The 23,516-nt window shown below is 43.3% G+C and overlaps 1 protein-coding gene across 1 annotated transcript in view; it reads left to right on the plus strand.

Moving 5' to 3' along the window:
- Positions 1 to 23,516, plus strand: part of LOC128338396 (hormonally up-regulated neu tumor-associated kinase homolog A-like) — a 55,487-nt gene that overhangs the window by 27,713 nt on the left and 4,258 nt on the right. Inside the window, exons 6-8 of the mRNA XM_053280807.1 lie at positions 1,353 to 1,488; positions 10,011 to 10,188; positions 23,228 to 23,441. Coding sequence (XP_053136782.1) covers positions 1,353 to 1,488; positions 10,011 to 10,188; positions 23,228 to 23,441 — 528 coding nt within the window. The remainder of the gene's footprint in view (positions 1 to 1,352; positions 1,489 to 10,010; positions 10,189 to 23,227; positions 23,442 to 23,516) is intronic.

Genomic DNA, 23,516 nt, shown 5'->3' on the forward strand with positions numbered 1-23,516 from the left:
AAGAGCTGCAAAAGCCAAAGCATGAAACCACTGTGGTGAGGGGTTGGGGCTTTTCCAGGACACCTCCTGGAGTGTGAGACAAGTTGCAACAGTCACTATGCAGCAGGGTAGAAACTGGGCAGTCGTTGAGGCACAGCTTTCCTTCAGCACAGTTATTACTGGAAACAGTTGACGTTATCTGGGATGGCTGAAGTTCACAGCAATCCAGATACATCTCGCTCTGGCTAGCTAGTAGCCCAGCATATGGTTAGGTCACCCCTTTCGACTGAAAATATGCCAAGACAGCTCCGTGCATCCACTCCCCAACACCTATTATATTACTGTGCAGCCCGGGTCAAACAGAGTAGCACAGAGATCGTGAGCATTGCCAGGGCCAGGCCATCCAGGCAGCTGCACCTGAATCTAGCCTGGGAGGCATTTCTCCTGGCCAGGGTCATTGAGGTCAGTGGTGGAAACTGTAACTGGGCCTGAGACTTGAGCAGGATCTGGAAGCCTGAGGTGCAGCTGGCAGGAGGCACTCCCCTGTTGGCTAGGCAAGGGCAGAAGACCAGGCTAGCTGCCAAGTATAGGTCTGATATTGATGTGGGGCTGCCAAAACAGAAAGACAGATCCAGAATACAGCTGCTAGGGTGCTAGAGGTGTCAAGGCACCTGGAGCATATTAACACCTATTTCGATCCCGCTTCATAGACTTGACCCTTAAAACTTTAAAGCCCTTAAATCTGGGACCAAGTCACATTAAGAGACATTACATTGTTCATGAATACAGGTGTCTGTTTTTGTACATGTATGTGCACGTTTTTGTGTGAATGACTGTACCTGCATTCCTTTTCAATATGATTCATATATTAGATACCCAAAAAATATTATTTCATCTCTCCCATCCGGTCAGATCATCGCCATGTTTAAGACAGGATTGCTCAAGTGGGCTAATACTTGTTAGGCCTAAAATGTTCATTAGAAGAAAGTTTTTAATTATATACTTTTATACCATGAAAAAAATTATTCAAGCTGCTTTTTCCATGTCTCCAATACTGTCCCCCCCCCATTGCATTATTATTGTTTCATTAAATAAATATCCATCAAATATCCATCAAAGGGCTCAGATTGTGAGCCCTTTGGGGACAGGGATCCATCTTATTTATTTATTATTTCTCTGTGTAAACTGCCCTGAGCCATTTTTGGAAGGGCGATATATTAATCGAATGAATGAATGAATGAATGAATAACAAAATAATCAACCTTCTTAGAGGATTGGTCTGTGCTGATGTAAGATTAGCAAATAAATCATCCTAGACTGGAATGCCTGGCTGTTTCTATAGCTAACACTATTTTGTTGGAATTTCTGCACAGGAGCTGTTCATTTCATGCACTCCTTACTTGAACCTGATCCAGCTAAGCGACCTGCTGTTAAAGAGGCAATGAAAGACAAATGGCTGAATGACAGCAATATCAGGAAACCACTGGATTCGCTTATATATAAAAATAGGTAATTGTTTTCAAGCTTCATCTTCATTCATTTTCATCTCATGAATAGTATTTCCTAAGCTTAATGTCCATTTTCATTAATTCTAGTCCTTTCTTTAGAAAAACAACACTCTGGCACCAGATCTCCTTTAAGGGTACCATGTACCAAATACAATCTAGACTCATTAAAGTCCATAATTACTTCTAAGAGTGGAAAATAAAAACAATAGCCAGCATTTTAATAAATTGATTCCATCCTGTTTATTTGATCAGATGATATCATTAGACATTTTTCCCCAGGATGACAGAGCCAAAATTATACCCTTCCCCCAGAAATTTTGGATTGGAGCTTCTTGTAGTCTAACTAGCAGTCCTTTGTGTTTTATTGTTTGGAGGTTTGTCCCAGTGGGGAACTGTAGAGAGTCTGGGGGGCGGGGTGCAGATAGTAAAAAATGGAGTTGTTTCTAGAATAAAGTCTTAGTTAAACAAACATAAGATTGCTTTGTATTTACGAGGGAAGCAGCTATAAAACATTTGGCGATGAGATTTTGAACCAGCTAAGCGTGTGAGCTTGCAAAGCTTCTGAATGTTCCTGCTGCAATTTCATTTCAATGCATTACTGGGCCTACTTTCCAGAACTGATTTCTACCATTGCTGCTGTTGATTGTTTCTCCAGCTTCCTGACGTGCACCATCCCGGAAGGTACCTTTTCCCTTATCAATCCTGAACTTTGTTGTTCACTGGATGCCCACTGAAGCATGGCTCAGATCCCACCACCACATTTTTTCTTGTCTACCTGCTCTTCCCTGGAAACAATGGAGCTCCTATTTCTGCAATTACTTCCTCATTATACAGCCCCCTAATTTTACTCCAACAAAGCAGAAAGCTATATTGGGACCAGGCTCAAGGCCCATCGAGTCCAGCATCCTGTTTCACAAGTGGCCCACCAGATGCCGCTGGGAAGCCCACAGGCAGGAGCTGAGGGCATGCCCTCTCTCCTGCTGTTAATCCCCTGCAAATGTTATACAGAGGCATCTTGCCTCTTAGGCTGGAGGTGGATGACAGCACAGACTAGTAGCCATTGATAGACCTCTCCTCCATGAAGTTATCCAAGCCCCTCTTAAAGCTATCCAGGTTGTTGGCTGTCACCACATCTTGTGGCAGAGAATTCCACAAGTGGACTATGTGTTGTGTGAAAAAGTACTTCCATTTGTTGGTCCTAAATTTGCTGGCATTCAATTTCATGGGATGACCCCTGGTTCTAGTGTTAGAGGAGGGAGAAAAATTTCTCTCTATCCACTTTCTCCACACCATGCATGATTTTATAGCCCTCTATCATGTCTCCCCACAGTCGTCTTTTTTCTAAACTAAAAAGCCCCAGGTGTTGTAGCCTTGCCTCATAAGGAAGGTGCTCTAGGCCCCTAATCATCTTGGTTGCCCTCTTCAGCACCTTTTTCAGTTCTACAATGTCCTCCTTTCGGTATGGTGACCAGAACTGTATGCAGTACTTCAAGTGTGGCTGCACCATAGTTTTGTATAAGGCCATTATAATATTAGCAGTTTTATTATCAATCCCCTTCCTAATGATCCCTAGCATGGAATTTGACTTTTTCACAGCTGCCGCACAATGAGTCGACATTTTCAATAAGCTGTCCACCACAACCCCAAGATCCCTCTCTTGATCAGTCACCGACAGCTCTGATCCTATCAACGTATATGTGAAGATGGAGTTTTTTGCCCCAATATGCATCACTTTACACTTGTCAGCATTGAACCAGGTCTGCCATTTTGTCACCCACTCACCCAGTTTGGAGAGATCCTTTTGGAACTCCTCACAACCTGTTTTGGATTTCACTACCCTAAATAGTTTGGTTTCATCTGTAAATTTGGTGACTTCGCTGCTCACCCTAACTTCTAAATTATTTATGAATAAATTAAAAAGCACTGGTCCCAGTACAGATCCCTTGGGGGGGCCCACTTCTTACTTCCCTCCATTGTGAAAACTCTCCATTTATACCTACTCTCTGTTATCTGTCCTTCAACCAGTTACCAATCCACACATGTACTTGTTCCCTTATCCCATGACTTATAAGTTTTCTTATCAGTCTTTGATGAGGAACTTTGTTGAAAGCTGTTTGGAGGTATACTATGTCAACTGGATCACCTTTATCCACACACTTGTTGACACATTCAAAGAACTCCAAAAGGTTGGTGAGGCAAGATTTATCTTTACAAAAGCCATGCTGGTTCTCCTCCACCAAGGTCTGTTCTTCTATGTGCTTTACAATTTTATCCTTTAAAAAATTATTATTATTATTTTATTTAACATATTTTTATACTGCCCAAAACTCACATCTCTGGGCGGTTTACAACAAAGCAAACAAATAAACAGAAAAAGTTAAAACATTAGTTAAAATAAATGACAACAAAAATTAAAATTTAGTTAAAACAAAATAAATGAATGCTTTCCATCAATTTGCCTGGAACAGACGAGCTAACTGGCCTGTAATTTCCCAGATCGCCCCTGGATCCCTTTTTGAACATCGGTGTTACATTGGCTACTTTCCAGTCCTTTGGTACAGAGCCTGATTGTAGGGATAAGTTATATATTTTTGCACGGAGGTTGGCAATTTCACATTTGAGTTTTTAAAGGAGCTTTGATGGATGCCATCTGGCCCTGGGGATTTACTAATTTTTAATTTTCCCAAACAGTTTAGATCATCTCTTTCACCTGTATCTGACTCAGTTCTTTAGCCTCTGTCCCTGAGAAGCCTGGTTTAGGAACAGGTATACATTCTCTGTTGTAAAGACTGATGCAAAGAACTCATTTAGTTTCTCTGCAACCTCCATATCCTCCTCAATAATCCCTTTCACTCCCTCATTGTCTAACAGTCCAACCGCCTCTCTGGCAGATTTCCTGCTTCTGATATATGTATTTAGCGTTTAGCTAAATGTTCCTCAAACTCTCTTTTTGCCTCCCTTATTATCACTTTGCATCTCTTTTGCCAGAGTTTGTGTTCCTTTCTGTTCTCTTCATTTGGGAAGGCCTTCCAATTTATGAAGGAAGTCTTCTTCCTAGCTTCCTTGACTTTACCTGTTAGCCCATGCTGGCATCCTCCTGGTCTTGGTGGTACCTTTCCTTGTATTTGGTATATGTTCTAACGGGGCTTCTAGTATTGTGGTTTTAAGTAAACTACATGCATTCTGAAGCTAAGTGACTCTCCTGATTTTCCCTTTCAGCGTTCTTTTCACCATACTCTTCATTTTAGAGAAGTTTCTTCTTCTGAAATTCAAAGTGTCTGTGTTAGACTTCCTTGGTGATTCTCTCCCTGCATGTAAATTGATCGAACTATGGTCACTGTTCCCTAAAGCGTCCATGACACGGACACTATGCACCAGGCCCTGTGTGCCACTCAGGATTAAGACCAAACTTGCCTTTTCTTTGGTTGGTCCCATGACCAAGTGTTCTAGGGCACAGTCATCCAGCGTATCTAGAAATCTGACCTCTTTGTCATTACCTAGCTGTGAATTTACCCAGTCTATGTGTGGGTAATTGAAATCACCCATTATTACTGCCCTGCCTCTCCTTGATTTCCTGATTTCCTTCTGCGGCTCCCATTAGCTGTCCACATTTTGATCTGGAGGGTGATAGCACTTCCCCAGTAGCACATTTCCTTCCAGGCCTTGTATTATCACCACAGGATTTCTGTGGAGGACTTGGGTCCTCGTAGGTTTTGTAGCTTGTTAGATTCTATCCCTTATTTAACATACAGTTAAACATACATACAGATGCCACCTCCAAGGCACCCCTCCCTGTCCTTTCTGTTATCCAAGGATAACAGTGTCCCACTGGTTCTCACTGTTCCACCATGTTTCTCTTATGCCCACTATACTTATTTCTTCATTAGCAACCAAGCACTGCAGTTCACACATCTTGACTCGGAGACTTCTGGTATTGGCATATAAACACCTATATGCTGAATCTCTTACCCGACTTGTGCACTCTTTCTTTTGGCTCTTTGTCCAGCTAGCATAGCCTTCTGTCTGCTCTTTATGTGGTTCTACTATGTTCCCTTCTTTTTATCTGAATCTTTTACACCCTCACACCTTAAGGGATGGCATTTGCCGAACACAGCTCCTGTCAGTTATTCCCCAGGAATAGTTGACAGGAGCTATTTTAAAAGCTGCTCTGCAACCTTTTCGATTTTAAGTGTCAGCAGTCTGGTTCCACCTTGGTTTAAGTGAAGCCCGTCCCTTTTGTACAGGCTTTGCTTGCTCCAAGATGTATCCCAGTGCCTAACAAATCTAAACCCCTCCTCCCGGCACCAATGTCTCATGCATTGTAGACCCCTCAGCTCTGCCTGTCTCACTGACCCTGCACATGGAACAGGTAGCTTTTCTTAGAATGCTACCTTGGGGAGTCTGGACTTCAGTATGCTACCTATTAGCCTAAATTTGGCTTCCAGGACCTCACTTGAGATCCAGGATTCCTGAAATCCAGACTGTTCAGTCTAAATCCTCTCAAACCCAATCTTCTCATATGGCACTGCCTAGACAGTGGCAGCACAAGAAAGGAGGAGCTACCAGTGCTACCGATGTGGAGACTCTGCCCACAAAACCAATTTTGCTCACTGTCCTGCATGAAAGGTTGCATGCAACAGGCGCAACCCCCCCAACTCCCCCCCCACTACTTAGAGACTTCGGTAGTAGGTGGTATACAAATATGTTTAACTAACTAAATACATACATACATACATACATGTTGGCAAGTCTGCTGTGCACTCCATTACTGATTCACCATATAAGGATGAGGCAGCTGTACTTCTTCCTGACAGTGTTTTAAGTGTGACAGAGTCAGAGTCTGGTTCTCTACATTGTCAACTTAAACTTAATGGCCATGAAGTGTGGATTATGGCTGATTCTGGTTCTCTGTACACTATCATTTCCCTTCTACTTTATAAGAAACTCCTCACTACATCTGATCTGCACCTACAGCCTTCAGACATCTATCCGTGGGGACATGGAGGTTCCCTTATTGCTATAAATTGATACTTCACTGCTGTCTTGGAATACAAAGGACATACTGCAGAAGGGAAAGTGTACGTGTCACTAAAAGGAGTCTCAATATCTCACTATTGGGCTGGAAACATCAGGAAGGATATTTGTCAGACCCCAATAGCATGAAACCAGTATTATAGATGATGGAGCATCCATAGGCAGATAGGATTGCTGATTTCTCAGATTTTTTTTCCTGATACTCCTGGCACTGCCATACATTTAACATATAAAATTCATATGAAGGCAAATGCAATACCTGTACAACAAAGTGAGGAGCGTACCCATAGCATTGCACCAACTACTTAAAGAGGAGTTTTCAAAACTATAGCATGCTGGTATCATATAATCTATTGATTCATCAGAATGGTTCTTGTGCAGAAATCAAATGGTAAACTTCAAATGTGCATAGATTTAAGAGATGTGAACTTCAACATGGTAGTAGATTGTCATCCATTACCTAATATCAATGAAATGCTGCTTACCCTGAAAGAGGCCTCAGTGTTCACAACTTTCGACTTGTCTTCGGCCTATCATCAAATTTCTCTGCTCAAAAGTTCTTGCAAATACACAGCCTTCATTACCCCAGAGGGTCTTTTTCCAATTCAAAAGACTGCCCTTTGGATTAGCTTCTGCAGCTTCAGTATTTCAAAGAATGAAGCATGCAATTTTGGGGACTACAGATGACATCACTTACTTTCAAGATGACATTTTAGTGTATGGCAAAACCATTAAAAAGCATGATGCTAAACTGACAGAAGCCTCAAGAAAACTCTGACAACACAGACTTACTATCTCTGCAGAGAAATCCCTGTTTTGCACACACTCAGTGATGTAATTTGGACACACAGTATCTCATAGTGGTGTATATCCCAAAACAGTCTTGGTGAAAGCTATTTGGGAAGCACCAGAGCCACACAACAAAGATGCACTTCAATAATTTATAGGACTCCGTGAGTATTACACTAAATTTGCTAGACAATTTGCCTCAAAAGTTGCTCCATTGCATCTTCTTTTTTAAAAGAACATAGCATTTAACTGGAATGCATCCTGCAAGACTAGTTTTCAGACTATCAAATCAGCCATTCCTGAAAGCCCTGCTCTAGCTTCTTTTGATACCTACAGGCACTACTATTGTAACCATTGATGCTTCTGAATATGGTTTGAGTGCTTTCTTGACCTAGAAAAAAGGGGCCAGGGAAGTTGTAGTTGCCTTTGCTTCCAGGGTGCTTACTGCTTCAGAGAAGATGTATTATGTCACTGAAAAACAAGCTCTAGCATGTTTCTGGGTAGTGAGGAACTTCAGAACATACTTCTGTGGCAGAAAATTCACATTATGATCATACTATAAACCCCTATCTGCTTTATTTGCTACTCAGGGATTGAGGCAAATAACACCAAAAATAGCCAAATGGATCACCAGACTTATGGACTTTGATGTCCAGATGGATCTGATAGCAAGGTATTTGGAATACAACTGCAGATTGTTTATCTTGACTTTCACTCCAGGCCAAGAGGAGATCACAGAAGAAGAGGATGAAGGAGTAGTAAGTGCACAAATAGTTTCATCCACTCATGGAGTGGCCATGTATTCTGAATGGAAAGCGACCCTCAGTGCTAATCAAGTGCTTACTGAACTGAAACCTTACAAAACTAATGGATGGCCATGCAAAAACAAGCTACCTGAACATCTTTAACCATACATGCATGTAGCGAGTGAGCTGTCCCTTCTCAATGAGTTAGTGCTGAGGACTGATTGTTTGGTGGTGCCAACCTTCATTTCAAGCAAAAGTGAACAAAATTGCCCACGAAGGTCATCTGGGCATGAGCTTGACTAAAAGGCGAATCAGAGAAAGTTTCTAGTGGCCAAGTATGGACAAACTCATTGAAGCTGTAATCAGGCACTGTATGGCTTGTGCTGTATCTGACAAATCACAGAAGACTTTTATGACAAATCACAGAAGACTTTTACCACTCCCTTGATTCCAGTAGAGTATGCCAGTGGTCCCTGGGGAAAACTTGCTGTGGATATAATGGGGCCTTTTGATAACCAACCCGCAAAACAAAGATTTGTTATAGTGATGATGGATACTATTTCAGTTGGCCAGAAGTTTCATTTGCTGTCAATATTACTACAAACAAGGTGATCCAGTTCACGGATGCAGTTTTTGCGAGCGAATGTCTTCCTAAAGATCTAGTGACTGACAATGGGACACAGCTTACCTCATTTGAAATAGAGCAATATTTGCATAACCATGGGATAAAACACAAGATTATTTCCTTGTACCATCCTCAAGGGAATGGCTTAGTGGAAAGAATGAGCAGATTAGTGGAAGAATGTTTACCACTTGTTACTACGCCATCTCCCAGGAGCTTTCAGCAAATTGCCCTCCATGGCCTCACTACCTAAGTGGGCCCTCAGAAAATAACTCAGCCACCCCATGGAGGCTATAGGCAGAAAGATGGTTGCAGTGGGCCTTTTCCTTTACAGATGCCCAATGATGCTGACCCTAAGGTCAGCTCTGCCTGGGTATATTTAAGTTGTAATGTGTATGGAATGTTGCCTCAATATGTGCACCAGAACAGGATGAGGAAAATGTTAGCTTTAGTTATGTTGCCAAATTTATGTTTACCTAGTTTAGAATATGAATTTATCCAGTGCATAATGTTCAGTTATGTTGCCAAATTCATGTTTACCTAATTTAGAATATGAATTTATCCAGTGCATAATGTTCAGTTGTATTATGAACTAAGCACAGTTTCCCTCAAACGTTGTTCTCCAGCTTGGATTGTAATTAGTGTGGACTGTAATCATCTCAGTGTGCTTCCCTGCTAGCACATAGCATAGTGTTATCACAATGAAGAAAGCATCAGTTAGCCTGGGAATCATAATCCTCCAAGGTGCCTATGTTCACACCATGGACATCAGGCACCATGGGAACTATATTTTCCAGAGCTCCTTGAACTTAGATGCTATTGAGCATGCTGAGTTGTGTCTCAGGAACAATGTGTACTTGGCATATGTAATTTTCAAGACACCTGATGTCCATATGGCGTGGACTCAGTTGCCCTGGAGAGCTGCATTTTGCAGACTCGCAAGTACCTGGGTCAGAGCCATGGTAGCCTAGATGCTAAGGAAGAAGCTGGACCACAGTTCCTGTGAGACTTCCTTAGTTATTGTTATTACTGCCCTGCTGTTAGGTAAATTTGAGGATGGGGCCGGGGTCAGACAGGACTCGTAAGGCAGGTTGGAGGGGTCAGAGGGATATTGTGAAGAAGCAATTGGATCCCATCATTCTCTCAATGACATCACTGGAAGTACAACAGGATCCAAACTCCAAACTGGGCTCAGAAAAAGGGGGGGAGTATTTTCTGTTACTTCTGAAAGATAGCATGGTTTGCTCAGGCCAGTTCTGAATCAAACTGAGGGGACTTTCCCATCACCACTTATCTTTAGCTTTTGTACTGGAACAAATATTTCTTTTTCAGACTTCACCCTGATGAGCTGAATCCCGTTGTTTTGAATTACATGAGAGAAACAATGGAGCTCAGCCCTACGGACATTGTCAACGTCTTGATAAATAACAAGCCATCTTCTGTAATGGCAATGTACTACTTGCTGCTGAAGAAATTGAATAGATATCAAAAGGAACACAGGACAAAGAAGGTGAGATGTGGATAAACAGGCAGTGGATCTGTTAACACAATTTGCCCCCACCTTGGCTGCAGTTATGAACACACATGAGTTCCATAAGTGCGTTGGAGCCAGGGAAACAAGTTCTCAATGCAGTTTTAGTGGCTGACAAGATTCAGAGCTCTGAGCTGTTCACTGGGGGTCAATACCCCAGGACCCCCCAGTGACACTGATGCTTCTGCTGATGTTCATTTGATGCCCACCTAACCTGCCTCCTGGGCATTCCTAAAAATGCAAACACCAAATATAGTGTTTGCCTTTTTAAAATTATTTTTTCTCACAACCCCTTCAAACATTGAAGGTCTCTGCTGCAGACAGAGCAGCAGCAGTGGTGGAGGAGGCCTCCAATGGAGCAGCAGGGGCTGTGAGTGGCACGGTGGTGCAACACAACAGCCAGTACAAGCACCAGAGGCTTCCAATGGAGGCACAGTGGCATGCTGGCCAGTGGCAGCAGTAGCAGCACAGCCTGGTGGCATAGTCCAGTGGCCAGCAGCTGCAGCACCAACACTGGAAGCCTCTGATGGAGGCCTGGTGGCGGCAGCAGCAGTGACGGTAGGGTCCAGAGTGGCCTTAAAGGTAACCCAGAGTAGAGATGTGCATGGAACCATTTGTTTGTGGTTCTGTTTGTATTCGAACAGAATTTGAACTGTACCACTGGCACACAAACTGGTTTGGTCGAACCAGGTCGACCAGGTTTGAAGGGCTATGCTTGTAAAAGAGTAACTGGTTAGGATTCTCCTTTACAAGCAAAGGGGAATACTGCCTTTAAAAGGCTTCTAAGGGCAGAGGGAGGGCGGTGAAAGGGCACGTTACCTAGTAGCTCCTGCCCCCTAGCATCATGGCTAGCATGGAGGTCGGAACTGTGACTCCATGTGGGCCACACTACTGGGGGAGCGCTGGGGTTTAGAGAAGCTGCTGGTGCCAACACCATTGCTGGTAAGATGCCCTCTCACTGCCCCCTGCCCACCCTTAGAAACCTTTTAAAGGCAGGAACCCCCTTTGCTTGTAAAGGGGAATCCTCACCGGATTCCCCTTTACAAGCATAGCCCTTCATACCAGGTTGAACCGGTCTGTAACGGATTGGGCCTGGATTAGTTCTAACTCGGACTGACTGCCTATTTTTGAGGTCTGTTCAGTTTGAGTTTGAACCGTCAAACCAGTTCTGCACACTCCTTACCCAGAGCAAGCCTTTAAAGGTAAGAATTCTTTGCCACAAGATGTGGTGACAGCCAACAACCTGGATGCCTTTAAGAGGGGTTTGGATAACTTCATGGAGAAGAGGTCTATCATCGGCTACTAGTTGGAGGGCTAAAGGCCACCCCCAGCCTCAAAGGCAGGATGCCTCTGAGTACGAGTAGCAGGGGAGTAACAGCAGGAGAGAGGGCATGCTCTCAACTCCTGCCTGTGGCTTGCGGTGGCATCTGGTGGGCCACTATGTGAAAAAGGATGCTGGACTAGATGGGCCTTGGGCCTGATCCAGTAGGGCTGTTCTTATGGTCTTATGTAAGGGTGGGGATGGCAGGGAAAGGGGGAGGGGGTAGTTCCAATTGGCACATTAGAACTATGACCAATTCCATGCCAATAGAGAATTTAGTTGGTGTTCCAACTATCTGGACTCCCTCCTGTTGGTTGCAGAATTAATGCTGAAAGTCCCAACATGAGGACTATCAGATCCAGCATGCCTGTTGGAACTATCCAGCGGCACAGGCTTGGTATCTACTTGCTCTTTTAAGTCAGCAGAGAGGTGGTGGTGTTATTTTCTTATAGTCTATATCCTTGGAGGAAAGAAATGTCATGTGTGAAGTGGGCCACAGCAGGAACTTGAAATGTTACACTTTTCCCCTCCTTTTTTGTGTTTTATTTCAAAGCCTGTATTTTGTGTTTAATTTTAGCCCTGGTGTTTTAACGTTGATAGATGGGGCAAATTTAAAAGGAAAAAAAAACACTCTCAGATTATAGCAGAACATGCTTCAAGCCAAATTACTTCAGACATCTTTACTTTTTAAAATTGGTAACCATCACTATAAAGAGGCTAACAGCTCAGCCATAAACCATTTGCTCTAGGCAGACAGGAAGCCAAAACCTAACTTTTAATGTATAAATGGGCTTGGAAATATTGTTTCAAAACCAACATTTCTTAGACGGACTGTTAAATCCATGGGGGAAAGGATTTTGGGAAAGGCTCGGATAAGTTTAAATCATGAAGTTATGACTCTGTACACAATTTAAATCTATTGCAATGGTGTACTGAAATCATAACTTGCCATTTGTGGACCTTCTTTCTCAGGCAGTTCAGGTATCTCCCAAGTTCTGCAGAAGAGGGTTTAATTACATGAGGCTCACCACATTGTAAAATTGGTTCACAGGAATACTTCCAGAAATAACTTTTGTGGCAAAAATTGCAATGTGAGAAGGAGTTCGTACACTCACAAGAACTTAGGTTCGATTTTCCTGTTACTTCAGAGTTGTTACATATGCTAAGGGACACATTGGTTCAGAGTTAGACTTCTTGGACTCCCAGACTTTTTGCTTAGGTGAGGCTTTCAGTCATGTTGTAATAAATTTGTGTTGTATTTTTATTTCAGTGACCTCAGTTATTGTCTATCCTCCTGTATCTCCACACAACAAGAGGGACATGTAGTGACATGTGAAATGTGCTTGAGGAATTATGTTTCCTGTTCCACTTTTCATGCCCAAGTATCAAAATATTCAAATCCCAAACAGTTCAGTTTGTGTACCACCATACCTTCCAATATGCTTACTTGTTCACTTAGTTAAAGGCTTTTGTGTATGTGACTTTGCTTGTGGGCACAAAAAAAGATGGAATTTGTAGTCATAAGATTGCAAAACATTGAAAGGCCATTCTCATGACCAGTGGTGTAGGGAGATGCCCGGGAACAAAGTTGTTTTGGGGGCTCCCTGTGAGCCCCAGCACCCAAGCCGCACCCCCTAATTTCCAGCTCCACTGCATTTACCCCTCTGTTTACTGGTGGGGGCGGGTGGGAGGGTTTCTCAGAATGCCGGCTTCTCTTTGACATCACAGCATGTGATGCTCTCCCTACTCAATAGGGAGGCACGCACAGAGCTGCGAGAGAAGCCAATGCAGCGGCTGGGGGGGGGGAGGCCCATGCACCAGCTGGGGTGGGGAGGCCTGCATGCTGGTCAGGGAGAGGGGAAAAGCCCACTGTCACCAAGGGTAAGTGGGAAATGGTGGCTGGTAGCACGGTGGTGTGGGGGTACACAGAGTGTCGGGAGGGGCCCTTGTGGGCCCTTTGACCTTCCAGGCCCAGGGACATTTGCACCCCCTTGTAGGGGTGTGCACGGAACCCCCACACTGTGGTCCGGCACTGGGGCAGGGGGTTGCTTTAAGAGCGGCGGGAGGGTTTACTTACCCCTCCCGCCGCTTTCCGCTGTGGTGCCGTAATTAGTAGAGTAATTGGGGTGGTAGGATACCTCCCTGCCGCCCCTTCCCCACTGCGGCTCTGCAAAGCTGCCAGTAATGCTTTGCGCGCGCACGTCGTGTGCGCGCTTCACATCACTGAAGTGCGCGTGCGCAAAGCATTACTGGGAGCTTTGCAGAGCCGCAGCGGGGAACGGGCGGCAGGGAGGTATCCTGCCGCCCCAATTACTCTACTAATTACAGCACCACGGCGGAAAGCAGTGGGAGGGGTAAATAAACCCTCCCGCCGCTCTTAAAGTGACCCCCGCCCCCAATCCAGACCACCCAGATCCGGACCGATCCAGGCCCATCCCTACCCCCTTGTCCAATGGACACTATGCCCATGCTCACGACCAAAATTGGGTTAGTTTGGGGGAAGGCAAATACCTACTTAACTTCCCCCAGACAACCCAAGGCTACCATCACCACTGCAGCTCACGTGCCCACACGACCAGTGTGCAAGTAATCCCAGAGTGGTGAGAGGTGGAACTAGACCATGTCCTCCAATATCCCACAATGCACTGTGAGGAGCTTTTTTTGGCTGTACTAGCCGCTTTCCCCCCCTGGCTCTATGGCCACCATGGAGTGCGGAGCTGCACATGATGAAAAAGCGAGTTAAGAGGAGAGTGCTTTCCCTTCTATTTCACTGTTAACTTGGGTTGCCAATCCAGGCTACCAAGGGTCGGTGCAACAGGGGTGGGAATGCTCCCGGGGCCCCCACACAGCACAAGGTGCCTGGGCTAAGAGTCTCCAACCAAGGTACATTGTGTCATGAAAACAGCATTCTTGTCTAGCTAGCATATGTTATTTATTTGTTTGTTTGTTTGTTTATTTGATTTCTATACTGTCCTTCCAAATATGGCTGGGGGCGGTTTGCACAGAGAAATAATAAATAAATAAGATGGATCCCTGTCCCCAAAGGGCTCACAATCTAAAAAGAAACATAAGATAGACCCCAGCAACAGTCACTGGAGGGATGCTGTGCTGGTGATGGACAGGGCCAGTTACTCTCCCCCTGCTAAATGAAAAGAATCACCACATTAAAAGGTGCGTCTTTGCCAACTTAGCAGCGGAATGCTAATTTCATTCCAGAATGCACTGCTTGATGAGTTGTGTAGTCTTACAGCTATGGAAATATTTTGAAGGCATGCTTTACTCTAAGCTATTCGTGGGGGTGATTCTCATGATCAACAAAAATCGGGCTAGCAGAGGCTAGCCCGATTTTTGTTGACTGTAAGAGCCACCAGGCTCGCAGCTGAGCCCGGTGGTTCTTGAGCGGGTAACCCGCTCGAGAACCCCTGCTAAAAAGCAGGTTTGTGGAGCGAGTGCTTAAGCAAACTTGCTTTTTAGGATCGTGAGTAGCCGCGGCGCACCTTTGCGCTGCACCTACTCATGAGTAGACCCCCCGGCCTACTGGGGCTTGCGGGGGCTGCGTGGCCCCGCTCCCCCCACACCTGCCGGCTCCGTCACGGAGCCGGCCATTGTGTGGGCGGCCGATCCGGCTGCCCAGGGCTCCCTGCCCGCTTGTGAGTGGGGAGAGCGGGCTTAGCCCACTCTTCCCGCTCACTGCCCCAAACCGGGTCTCACTGATTGTGTGACCCGGTCCGTGGTGTTGTGGGATTTGGTGATACTGTAGCACTATCATGGGATTTAATAAGATAGTTTGGTGATAAGGGTTAAAATAGCATTAAACTGCAGCAGGTGAAAGTCTTAAAGTATAATGGATATGAGAATGCCTAATGCTTATTAATGCAAACATGACAACAATGAAAACATATTTGTACAAAATGCATGTAAAGCTGAATCAGTGAAGGCATGGCGATAGGAGTATGGCCACAACAATTTTGGGGAAGAGATTTTGGCAGCTAGTCATGTCACCTTTGCTTCATCTTCTAGACATTTTGCTCTGAACTCCTTGAGACTTAGGGAGTCCCCCAAAGAGAAAACTATATCTGAGTTTTATTCAACAGCTATTGCATAAATAACTAAAAACCTCAAACAAGCAATGAAACTCTGTTCCAGAAGATTTCTATACTGAAGTCATATTTTTTCCTCTAGATTAGATTTCATAAATACTTGGCTAGCAATTATGCATCCGATATGAAAAGAGAACAAATTTTTTAAATAAAAAAATTGATTTATTTTCTGACATGGATAAGGGATAAAGCCAGATACTTTCACTAGGTTCCTATATGGATTGTAAAATAAAATGCAATATGAATTTAAACAAGGCGCATCTTAATGCTCCAATGGGGACAATACAGAGCAACTTAAGAATCCCTTGACCTGCATTTGAGTCTGATATAAAAAAACAGAATCTTAGAAGTTCAAGATTGAAACCTCATATTATTCCCCTCTTGTCCATATTGCTACCACTGCAGATCTTTTCCCTGTGGTCCCTTAACCACTGCTTAGTGAGGACTAAAACATTCTAAAATCATGACTGCTTTCAACTCCATTAATGCACTAACCAAAAGGCGAAAGGTCTCCTCTCTGTAAATTCTTCTGATATTAACTCTAAACAGTTCCCTTATGAATTCAATCTATCATTCCAAGTTGTACTTCCTTTATATTGTCATAAATACTTTCTCACTTTGGCTTTTAGGCTCATCAAGAAAGCCATGTAAGGATGTGCACGGAACCAGTCAGGCCAGTTCAGGCCTGACGAGCCAAATCTAAACTAGATTCAAACTGACCTGGCCCAGTTTGACCGCTGGACCAGTTTGAACCAGTTTGAACCAGTTTATAAGTAAAGGGCTGAGGGGGGGCTTCCCTGCCGCTAAAGGGGGCGATAGGGGAGTCAGGGGTACTTACCTTAAGCAGTGGTGAGGCGGTGGCAGCGTGGCTCCACCCATCTCCACCGGCCTCCTCCAGAGTAGCCCAGGCCAGCTGTGGCCCAGTTTGGGCCTTCTGCAGCCTGGTTCTGGCCTCCACACGTGTGTGGGCCCAGGCCGGCTATACTCCTAACCAATTTGGGCCAGGCTCGGGGTGGGGTGGGGACAAAAATTCCACCATTTTTTATTTTAACCTGAACTGCCCCCGGCCCAGCTCGGCAGGTTCAGCTCGACTTAGTGCAAACTGGCTCAACCTTGAGTTGGCTCTCACATCCCTAATCTCTGTTAGTGCCTGGTTTGGGGTTTGATTAAAAACATAAACAAACTTCTTTAAAAAAATACATATAAAGATTTTTTAAAGTGGAAGAGGGCCATTTAAAAAACAGTTTAGAAATGTATGAATTAAAAAGATGATTCTTAGCGTCATTTGTGAAAAACATCAGGGAGCTTAAACATTCTTCAGGGAAATACAAATTCTGCACATTCACATTCTGATGAGGATTAAATGAGGATTAAATGCCACCAAGTCTTAGCTATGTGTATGTGAACCATAAATGCATTACTGCATTTTTCTGATTATGACATTTCACATGCATTGGGCTGATTTGGGGGACTCTCAGGATCAATTTTGGAGAAGTATATTTTGCAGTGTGATGTAGCATCACATCATGCAAATAGAACCATTTACAAACCAAAATAGAAATGAACAGCTGAAGCAATTCCTTTTCACAGATTTCACTCAAAGGCTGTGTGGACTGGCTACAGGTATCAAAACATAAATAACCTCGTGCAAAGAGTGGGACCACTGGACCTATCATATGGGAGGTGCATCCCATGAGAAGAAGCAATAAGTGAGCATATTGTGATATGTGAGTCAGAGGAGAAAGAGGATCCCTATGGGGATACCACCCTATGTGTGTGCATACAGGGAGGAGATGGATCATGCCCAGACTACTTGAAACGTCTGAAGGTTCCAAAAAGTATGTTTTGAAAATCAAGCAAACAATAAGGAAGTCAACAAAAATGCTTATTGAATATATCTGGAAACAAAGGGAAGGTTCACACATTACGTTTTAAGTGTATATACATTTGATATTTTAGATACTCCTAAAAATGTAGAATGTGAATGAACAAAAACACATTTGTAAACATGTGTGTAATATAGGTACATTCATCAGGAAGCTGCATGGATTGTGGCTCCCTGCTGAGTGTATATTCAATGGTCAACTCAGGTTTGCCACTGTGTATTGTATTGTGGTCCTATAGACATAAAATAGAAGTGCACTGGGGAAAGGCAGCTTATAGCTAAGGAGTGAGAAAGAAGGGAAGATTACTGAGAGCACTATCGGTAATTCAGCAAACATTTTCCCTAAAGTATACATGAGCACCAGAGAGCAGAGAGCAGTTGGCTTCTGCAGAAGTTTGTTAGTTTGTAAAAGAATATGATTCTTTTTTAAAAAAAAAGTTTACAAAACATTGCAGGCATTGTGGGGATTAGGTATCATTTGTCACCCATGATGTTACAGGCACTGGCCAGTAGGTGCCCAAGACATGCACATAATCATTGTATTCATTTGTAAATAAATAAATAATGTCCTACAAGCATCACATACTAGTTGGGTTGTGTGTGTAGTCACATCTTCCTAGTGCCAGGAAACTGCTGTTGGAGCATTGAGAAAATGTAATTTCTCACAGCAGACATGGGAAAAAATATTTGATTCCCCCTCATCAACTAAATCATAACCATGCTTTAGTTGTCCAATAAAATACTTGTCTGGAAAGACCCTAAAGGTTCAATGTATTAAAGTTTAACTTCTCACTTTTTAAAATCTTGACTGCAAACAGCTGGTCACAAAAGATTTAGTTTTAGGCATGATAGTAATTTTGTTTGGTAGGAAAGCCTACTGGAAATTTGGATTTTAAATGACTACAGGTAACCAAAACCATTTTTCCATGGAGAAGTTTGAGCTATAAATTACTGGATAAGCATAAAACATGGCCTGTCCTTTTACGCACTGTGATTTCTCTAAGCAACCTGCTTGCATTTTATGTGTTTTGTTGTAGAAAGGAGAGACTAATGATTACAATTTGCCATCCAAAACTTTATAGTTAAGCCTTGCAGAAATAGTATTCCTGCCAAAAAGCTTCCTGCCCAGGTGCTTAACCAATTAGCTCTTAAGATGCCTGGCAATAAAAAACTAGCCATGGCAAGTTTGCTGATGTACTTATAGAAGGTGACAGTTTGCAAAATCTAAGATGAAAATTTGTTTTCTTAACCAGAAGTGTGTAAAATCCTGAGAGACACTTTGATTGCATTGGCTAAAATGTTCCTGTCATCTCATACTCCCCACTGATGTTGTGTGGTTTGAGCCATACATTTTTCTAACTTGCACGGATTGTTTTCTTTTTACAGAAACTCCTTGAAGATAACTCATATCATTGCATTTCTGTGTGCTTTGCAAATATTTAGGAGGGACAGGCTAACTCAAAAGAGATTTAGGTTTTGGGAGCCTCAGTCATTTTATGTATTTTACTATGTTGTGAACTACATTCAGCACTGGGAGAGTCAACTGGCCTATAAATGTTACCAGTTTTGAAGAGAGATTTCAGTATGATCGCCCAGTTAGTAAAATTATTGCTGAAAAAATAATGGCTGTCAGCATTTAATACTGTTCTGTTCCAGTGCTCAACAAATTATTATAAAGAAATATCCAAATTACATATTAACATTTATTTAATAGTTCTCCTCTCTCTCTGGGAATGGTAATTTTGTGAGTGGGACTAAGAATCTCTAACAGAATCCTCAGCATCCTTATGAAACCAAAACACTTATCAAATTCCCAGGATTATTCAAAGGAAGCACAAAGATATAAAAATGTTATAAAATACAAGTGTGTAGAATAGATGTGCTCTGAGGGACTTATCTGCTTTTTTAAAATTTATGTTCGTTTACCTACATTCCTTAAGGAAAGTAAGCTTATGAGATCACCTGTGTGGGGTGTGTGTGTCCCCCTATCAATTTTGCAATGCCTGGACCAATATGAACCAAATTTGGTACAGTTGTAGTGAATGACTCATAGAGACACCTCAATGGCATAGTTTGTAATGATGTTATCCACCCTGATTCAAGATGGTGGACGCATAAAAGTGGACTAACTTATGGGCCGTCTAACTGATTTGAACCAAATTTGGTACTGTTGTAGGAATAGTGAAAGGAAAAAAGGAAGATTAGTTCTTACCAGAACTTCTTGTTTGTTTGTTTGTTTGTTAGATTTATAAACCACCTAATTAAATCTCTCTAGACAATTTACATAACATTCAAAAATCTAAAACAACCAACAAGTAAAACAAACACAATCAAAATCATTCAAACAATTAAAACAATATATGTGGGGCGGGGTGGTGGTGTGTCTTGAGAACTTTCTCAAAAGCAGCCAGAGATGGGGAAGCTCTTATTGTGACAGGGAGCACATCCCAAGTTACTGGAATAGAGAAGGCCCAGTTCCGAGACACCACCACATAAGTCAGTGGCAACCACAACCGGACCTCTCCTGATGATCTCAGTAGGCGGCATGGTTCATGATGAAGGAGGCACTTTCTTAAAATACCATGGCTTAAGGCCAAACTAGATATGTAGAATTCCCCATAGCCTCATTCAGATGTTATAAAATAATCCCGTTGTAGCCGTATATAAAGGAGTGCAGGGGGAGGAAGTCCCAGCCCGCCACATCAATCAGCAGCGCATCCCACTGCTCATGCTTACAGCAGGGCTTATCTGAAGAGGGAAAAGCCCCAAGTGTAATGGCGGGTACCTCCATGATTGTGAGACTGGATCTATCCTGTCTTACAATCTCGGAAGCACCTGCCATCACACGTACAGCTCCTCCCTCTTCAAACAAGCCCCATTGTAAGTGTGAGTAGTGGGGCACACTGCTAATTAACACGGCAGGATCATCCCCCTTCGCCCTGCTATAACATCTGAATGAGGCTCATGTCTTGCAACAAGATTTTGTACACTGCCTAGAGATGTACATATCAAATGGTATAAAAATATGATAGATAGATAGATAGATAGATAGATAGATAGATAGATAGATAGATAGCAGCTGTGGCGGTTTGATTGATTTTCAGTAGCAAAATGGCACCGGTGGAAAGGGTTAAACCCTTCCTTCCATAGCATAGTCCCTTGTGGCTGCTATTGGTTTTGTTTTTTGCTTTAAAAAATGGAATCCTAAGCATAGGAGTCAACTGTGCATTTGAAATTTCATCTCAGTTGGTCCTCAATCTGCAATGCATTTTTCAGACATCCTCCTTTAGTTCTGTAGTATTGTTCCTTAAGGGGAATTCCACAGGTATGTATTCCAAAATTCAAGCCAATATGAATTTCTTCCATTTCCAGTGGAATGTTGATTGAACCATCTCTTTAACATTCCCTAGGCACAATCTCGTGGCAGTTAGGCAACTAGATCCAATTGAAATCAGTGGCTAACATGATGCGCAGTATCTCGGGGCCTGCTGTGCACTTCCACAACTGCTGCTTCTGAATAGCATCAGGGTTAAGTTTATGCAGAGTTTATTATGGTGGATTTCTCTAGAGCAAGTCTGCTCAACTTTGCCCCCCCCCAAGCATTTTTTGGACTGCAACTCCCATAATTCCCAGTCACAGTGGCCAATAGCCAGGGATTATGGGAGTTGTAGGCCAACATCTGCAGGAGGGCCGAAGTTGAGCAGTCCTGCTCTAGTGGCAGGAAGACCAAAGTTTTTTTAACCTCATTTAGAGCTGTTTTTTTACTATAATAAAGTCATTCATCCATCCAGCATCAGGGCTGCCTTAGAAGTCTTCAGCAGCTCCATGGTGCAGTGTTACTGAGCCATAACACTGCGCATCATGTTAGCCACTGAATGTTAAATTAGTCATAACTTACTTCGTTGCTATCAGTGGAACAATTAATATTTGCTGGATTGTGTCCCTTACCAAGCATAATGTCAGACGGAAGGCAACTGGGACAGTTCCATCCCAAATTGTAGCAGTTACAACCATATTCTAGTGAATACCACATAGTAGGTGTATAGTTAACAAAACTGGCTCCAGGGTGTCTGAAATTATTTGAGCGTAGTGTATAGATAACCATTCTTTACCAAGGACATACCATGAGGCCCTGGGGCTATTCTCACGACCAACATAAATCAGGCTAGCAGAGGCTAGCCCGATTTTTGTTGGTCGTCAGAACCACCGGGCTCGCAGCCGAGCCTGGTGTTTCTGGAGCGGCTAACCCGCTCAGAAACCCCTGGCAAAAAGCAAGTTTGCGGAGCGAGCGCTCCTGCAAACCTTCTTTTTGCGATCGTGAGTAGCCGCAGTGTGCCTTCGCGCTGTGCCTACTCATGAGTAGACCCCTGCCCGGGAGGCTTAAACGCAGCCTCCCGGCTTGGAGGTCTCCCCAGTATGCCCTGCGCGCTCACACAGGGCATACTGGGGCTTCCGGCGGCCACGCTGCCCCCGAGTTCCCCAGCCCCCGCCGGCTCCGTCTCGGAGCTGGCCATTGTGTGGGCAGCCGATCCGGCCGCCCAGGGCTCCCTGCCCGCTTGTGGCTAAGCCCGCTCTCCCTGCTCACCGGATAAAACCGGGTCTCACTGATCGTGAGACCAGGCCCTCTGTCTCTGTGCAATAACGTTGCATAGTGTAATTACAATTTTTCCTATTTGTTTAAAATATTTTACCCTGGCTACACTAGTGGTCAGTGCAAATTTTAAAAACTGCTAAGATATTTAAATCATCATGTTCCAGTTGACAGTTTATCTGTTATATTATTAAACCAGTTTCTATTTCTGACCCAACAAGGAAATTCTTGCATTCTTATGAGCAAACTTGGAACTTGAGAAAACATAGAAAATGTATGAATATGCAATGTAAATATGGATCTGTGGATATAATGAAACACAATCAGAAGAGACCAAGAATTTTATATAACAACCCTGGTTATATAACCAACCCCTATATAAACAACCCTGGTTATGGCTATATATGTTTACTGCATATAGATTATGATGATATTGATTGAGTGATTGATTGATTGATTGATTGATATACCGCCCTTCCAAAAATGGTTTGGGGTGGTTTACATCAAAACAAAAAATGTGGATATTCATTATAAACTAAAAAAATGTTAATATCCAGTTCCATTCCGTTTGCAGTTACAGTCACCTATCGTAGGTTTCCCAATCGCGGATTTGAGTATCCATGGTTGGGAAATTGTCACCAACCTCACCAATCATGATCTGAGTATTCGCAGTTTGGTGCCATTTCTTTAAAGGGTGGTTTGGGGGATTTCTGGGGTCACTGGGTCATTCTGGGGGTCATTTCTGGGGGTCAGGGTGTGATTTTGGGGGTTTGGGTGCAATCTTGGGAGGTTCGGGGGTCATTTCCAGGGTTAGGGGCAGTTTCATCAGGGGTTAGGGGCAGTTTCTCTATTTGTTTTCTTTATTCTCAGGTACCCTTCCAATTGCGATTCCCCTAACCCCCTATTTCCCATGCAGGTCAATGTCTCGCCTACTGTGAATTCACCAACCGTGAGGGTTTCCAGGAACAGAACCCTCGCGATTGGCGAGGAACGACTGTACTCATACAATACTGGTTTCTCTAGAATTTGAATTAGCTACTTGAACGTATCACATTTCAGTTTCTGTTTGTTCAAACTCCTCTTCCATTTATGGGTATATTACCTGAGTGATGTGTTTGCAGAAGGAAAATGCAACAGAAAAGCCCAATGGCACACCTCCTGGAAACTTAAGTCAAGATGCAGATATTCCAGCTCCTCAAAAGTCAGAACTGGTCACTGCAGAAAACCTGAAAACCTGTGAAGATAAAGCTTCCATGCTGAATTCTGAAATGCCATATGTGATCCAGGAAGATGAGATTGCCATTACTCTGGAAAATCAAGAAATCTTCCCAGAAGGTAATATGTATCACCTACTGTGATCAGTTCAGAATGTTATTTTTTATTCCATCGCACATTTGCTCATTGTTGAAA

This window comes from Hemicordylus capensis, chromosome 1, assembly GCF_027244095.1.
Source record: "Hemicordylus capensis ecotype Gifberg chromosome 1, rHemCap1.1.pri, whole genome shotgun sequence".
Taxonomy (NCBI): domain Eukaryota; kingdom Metazoa; phylum Chordata; class Lepidosauria; order Squamata; family Cordylidae; genus Hemicordylus; species Hemicordylus capensis.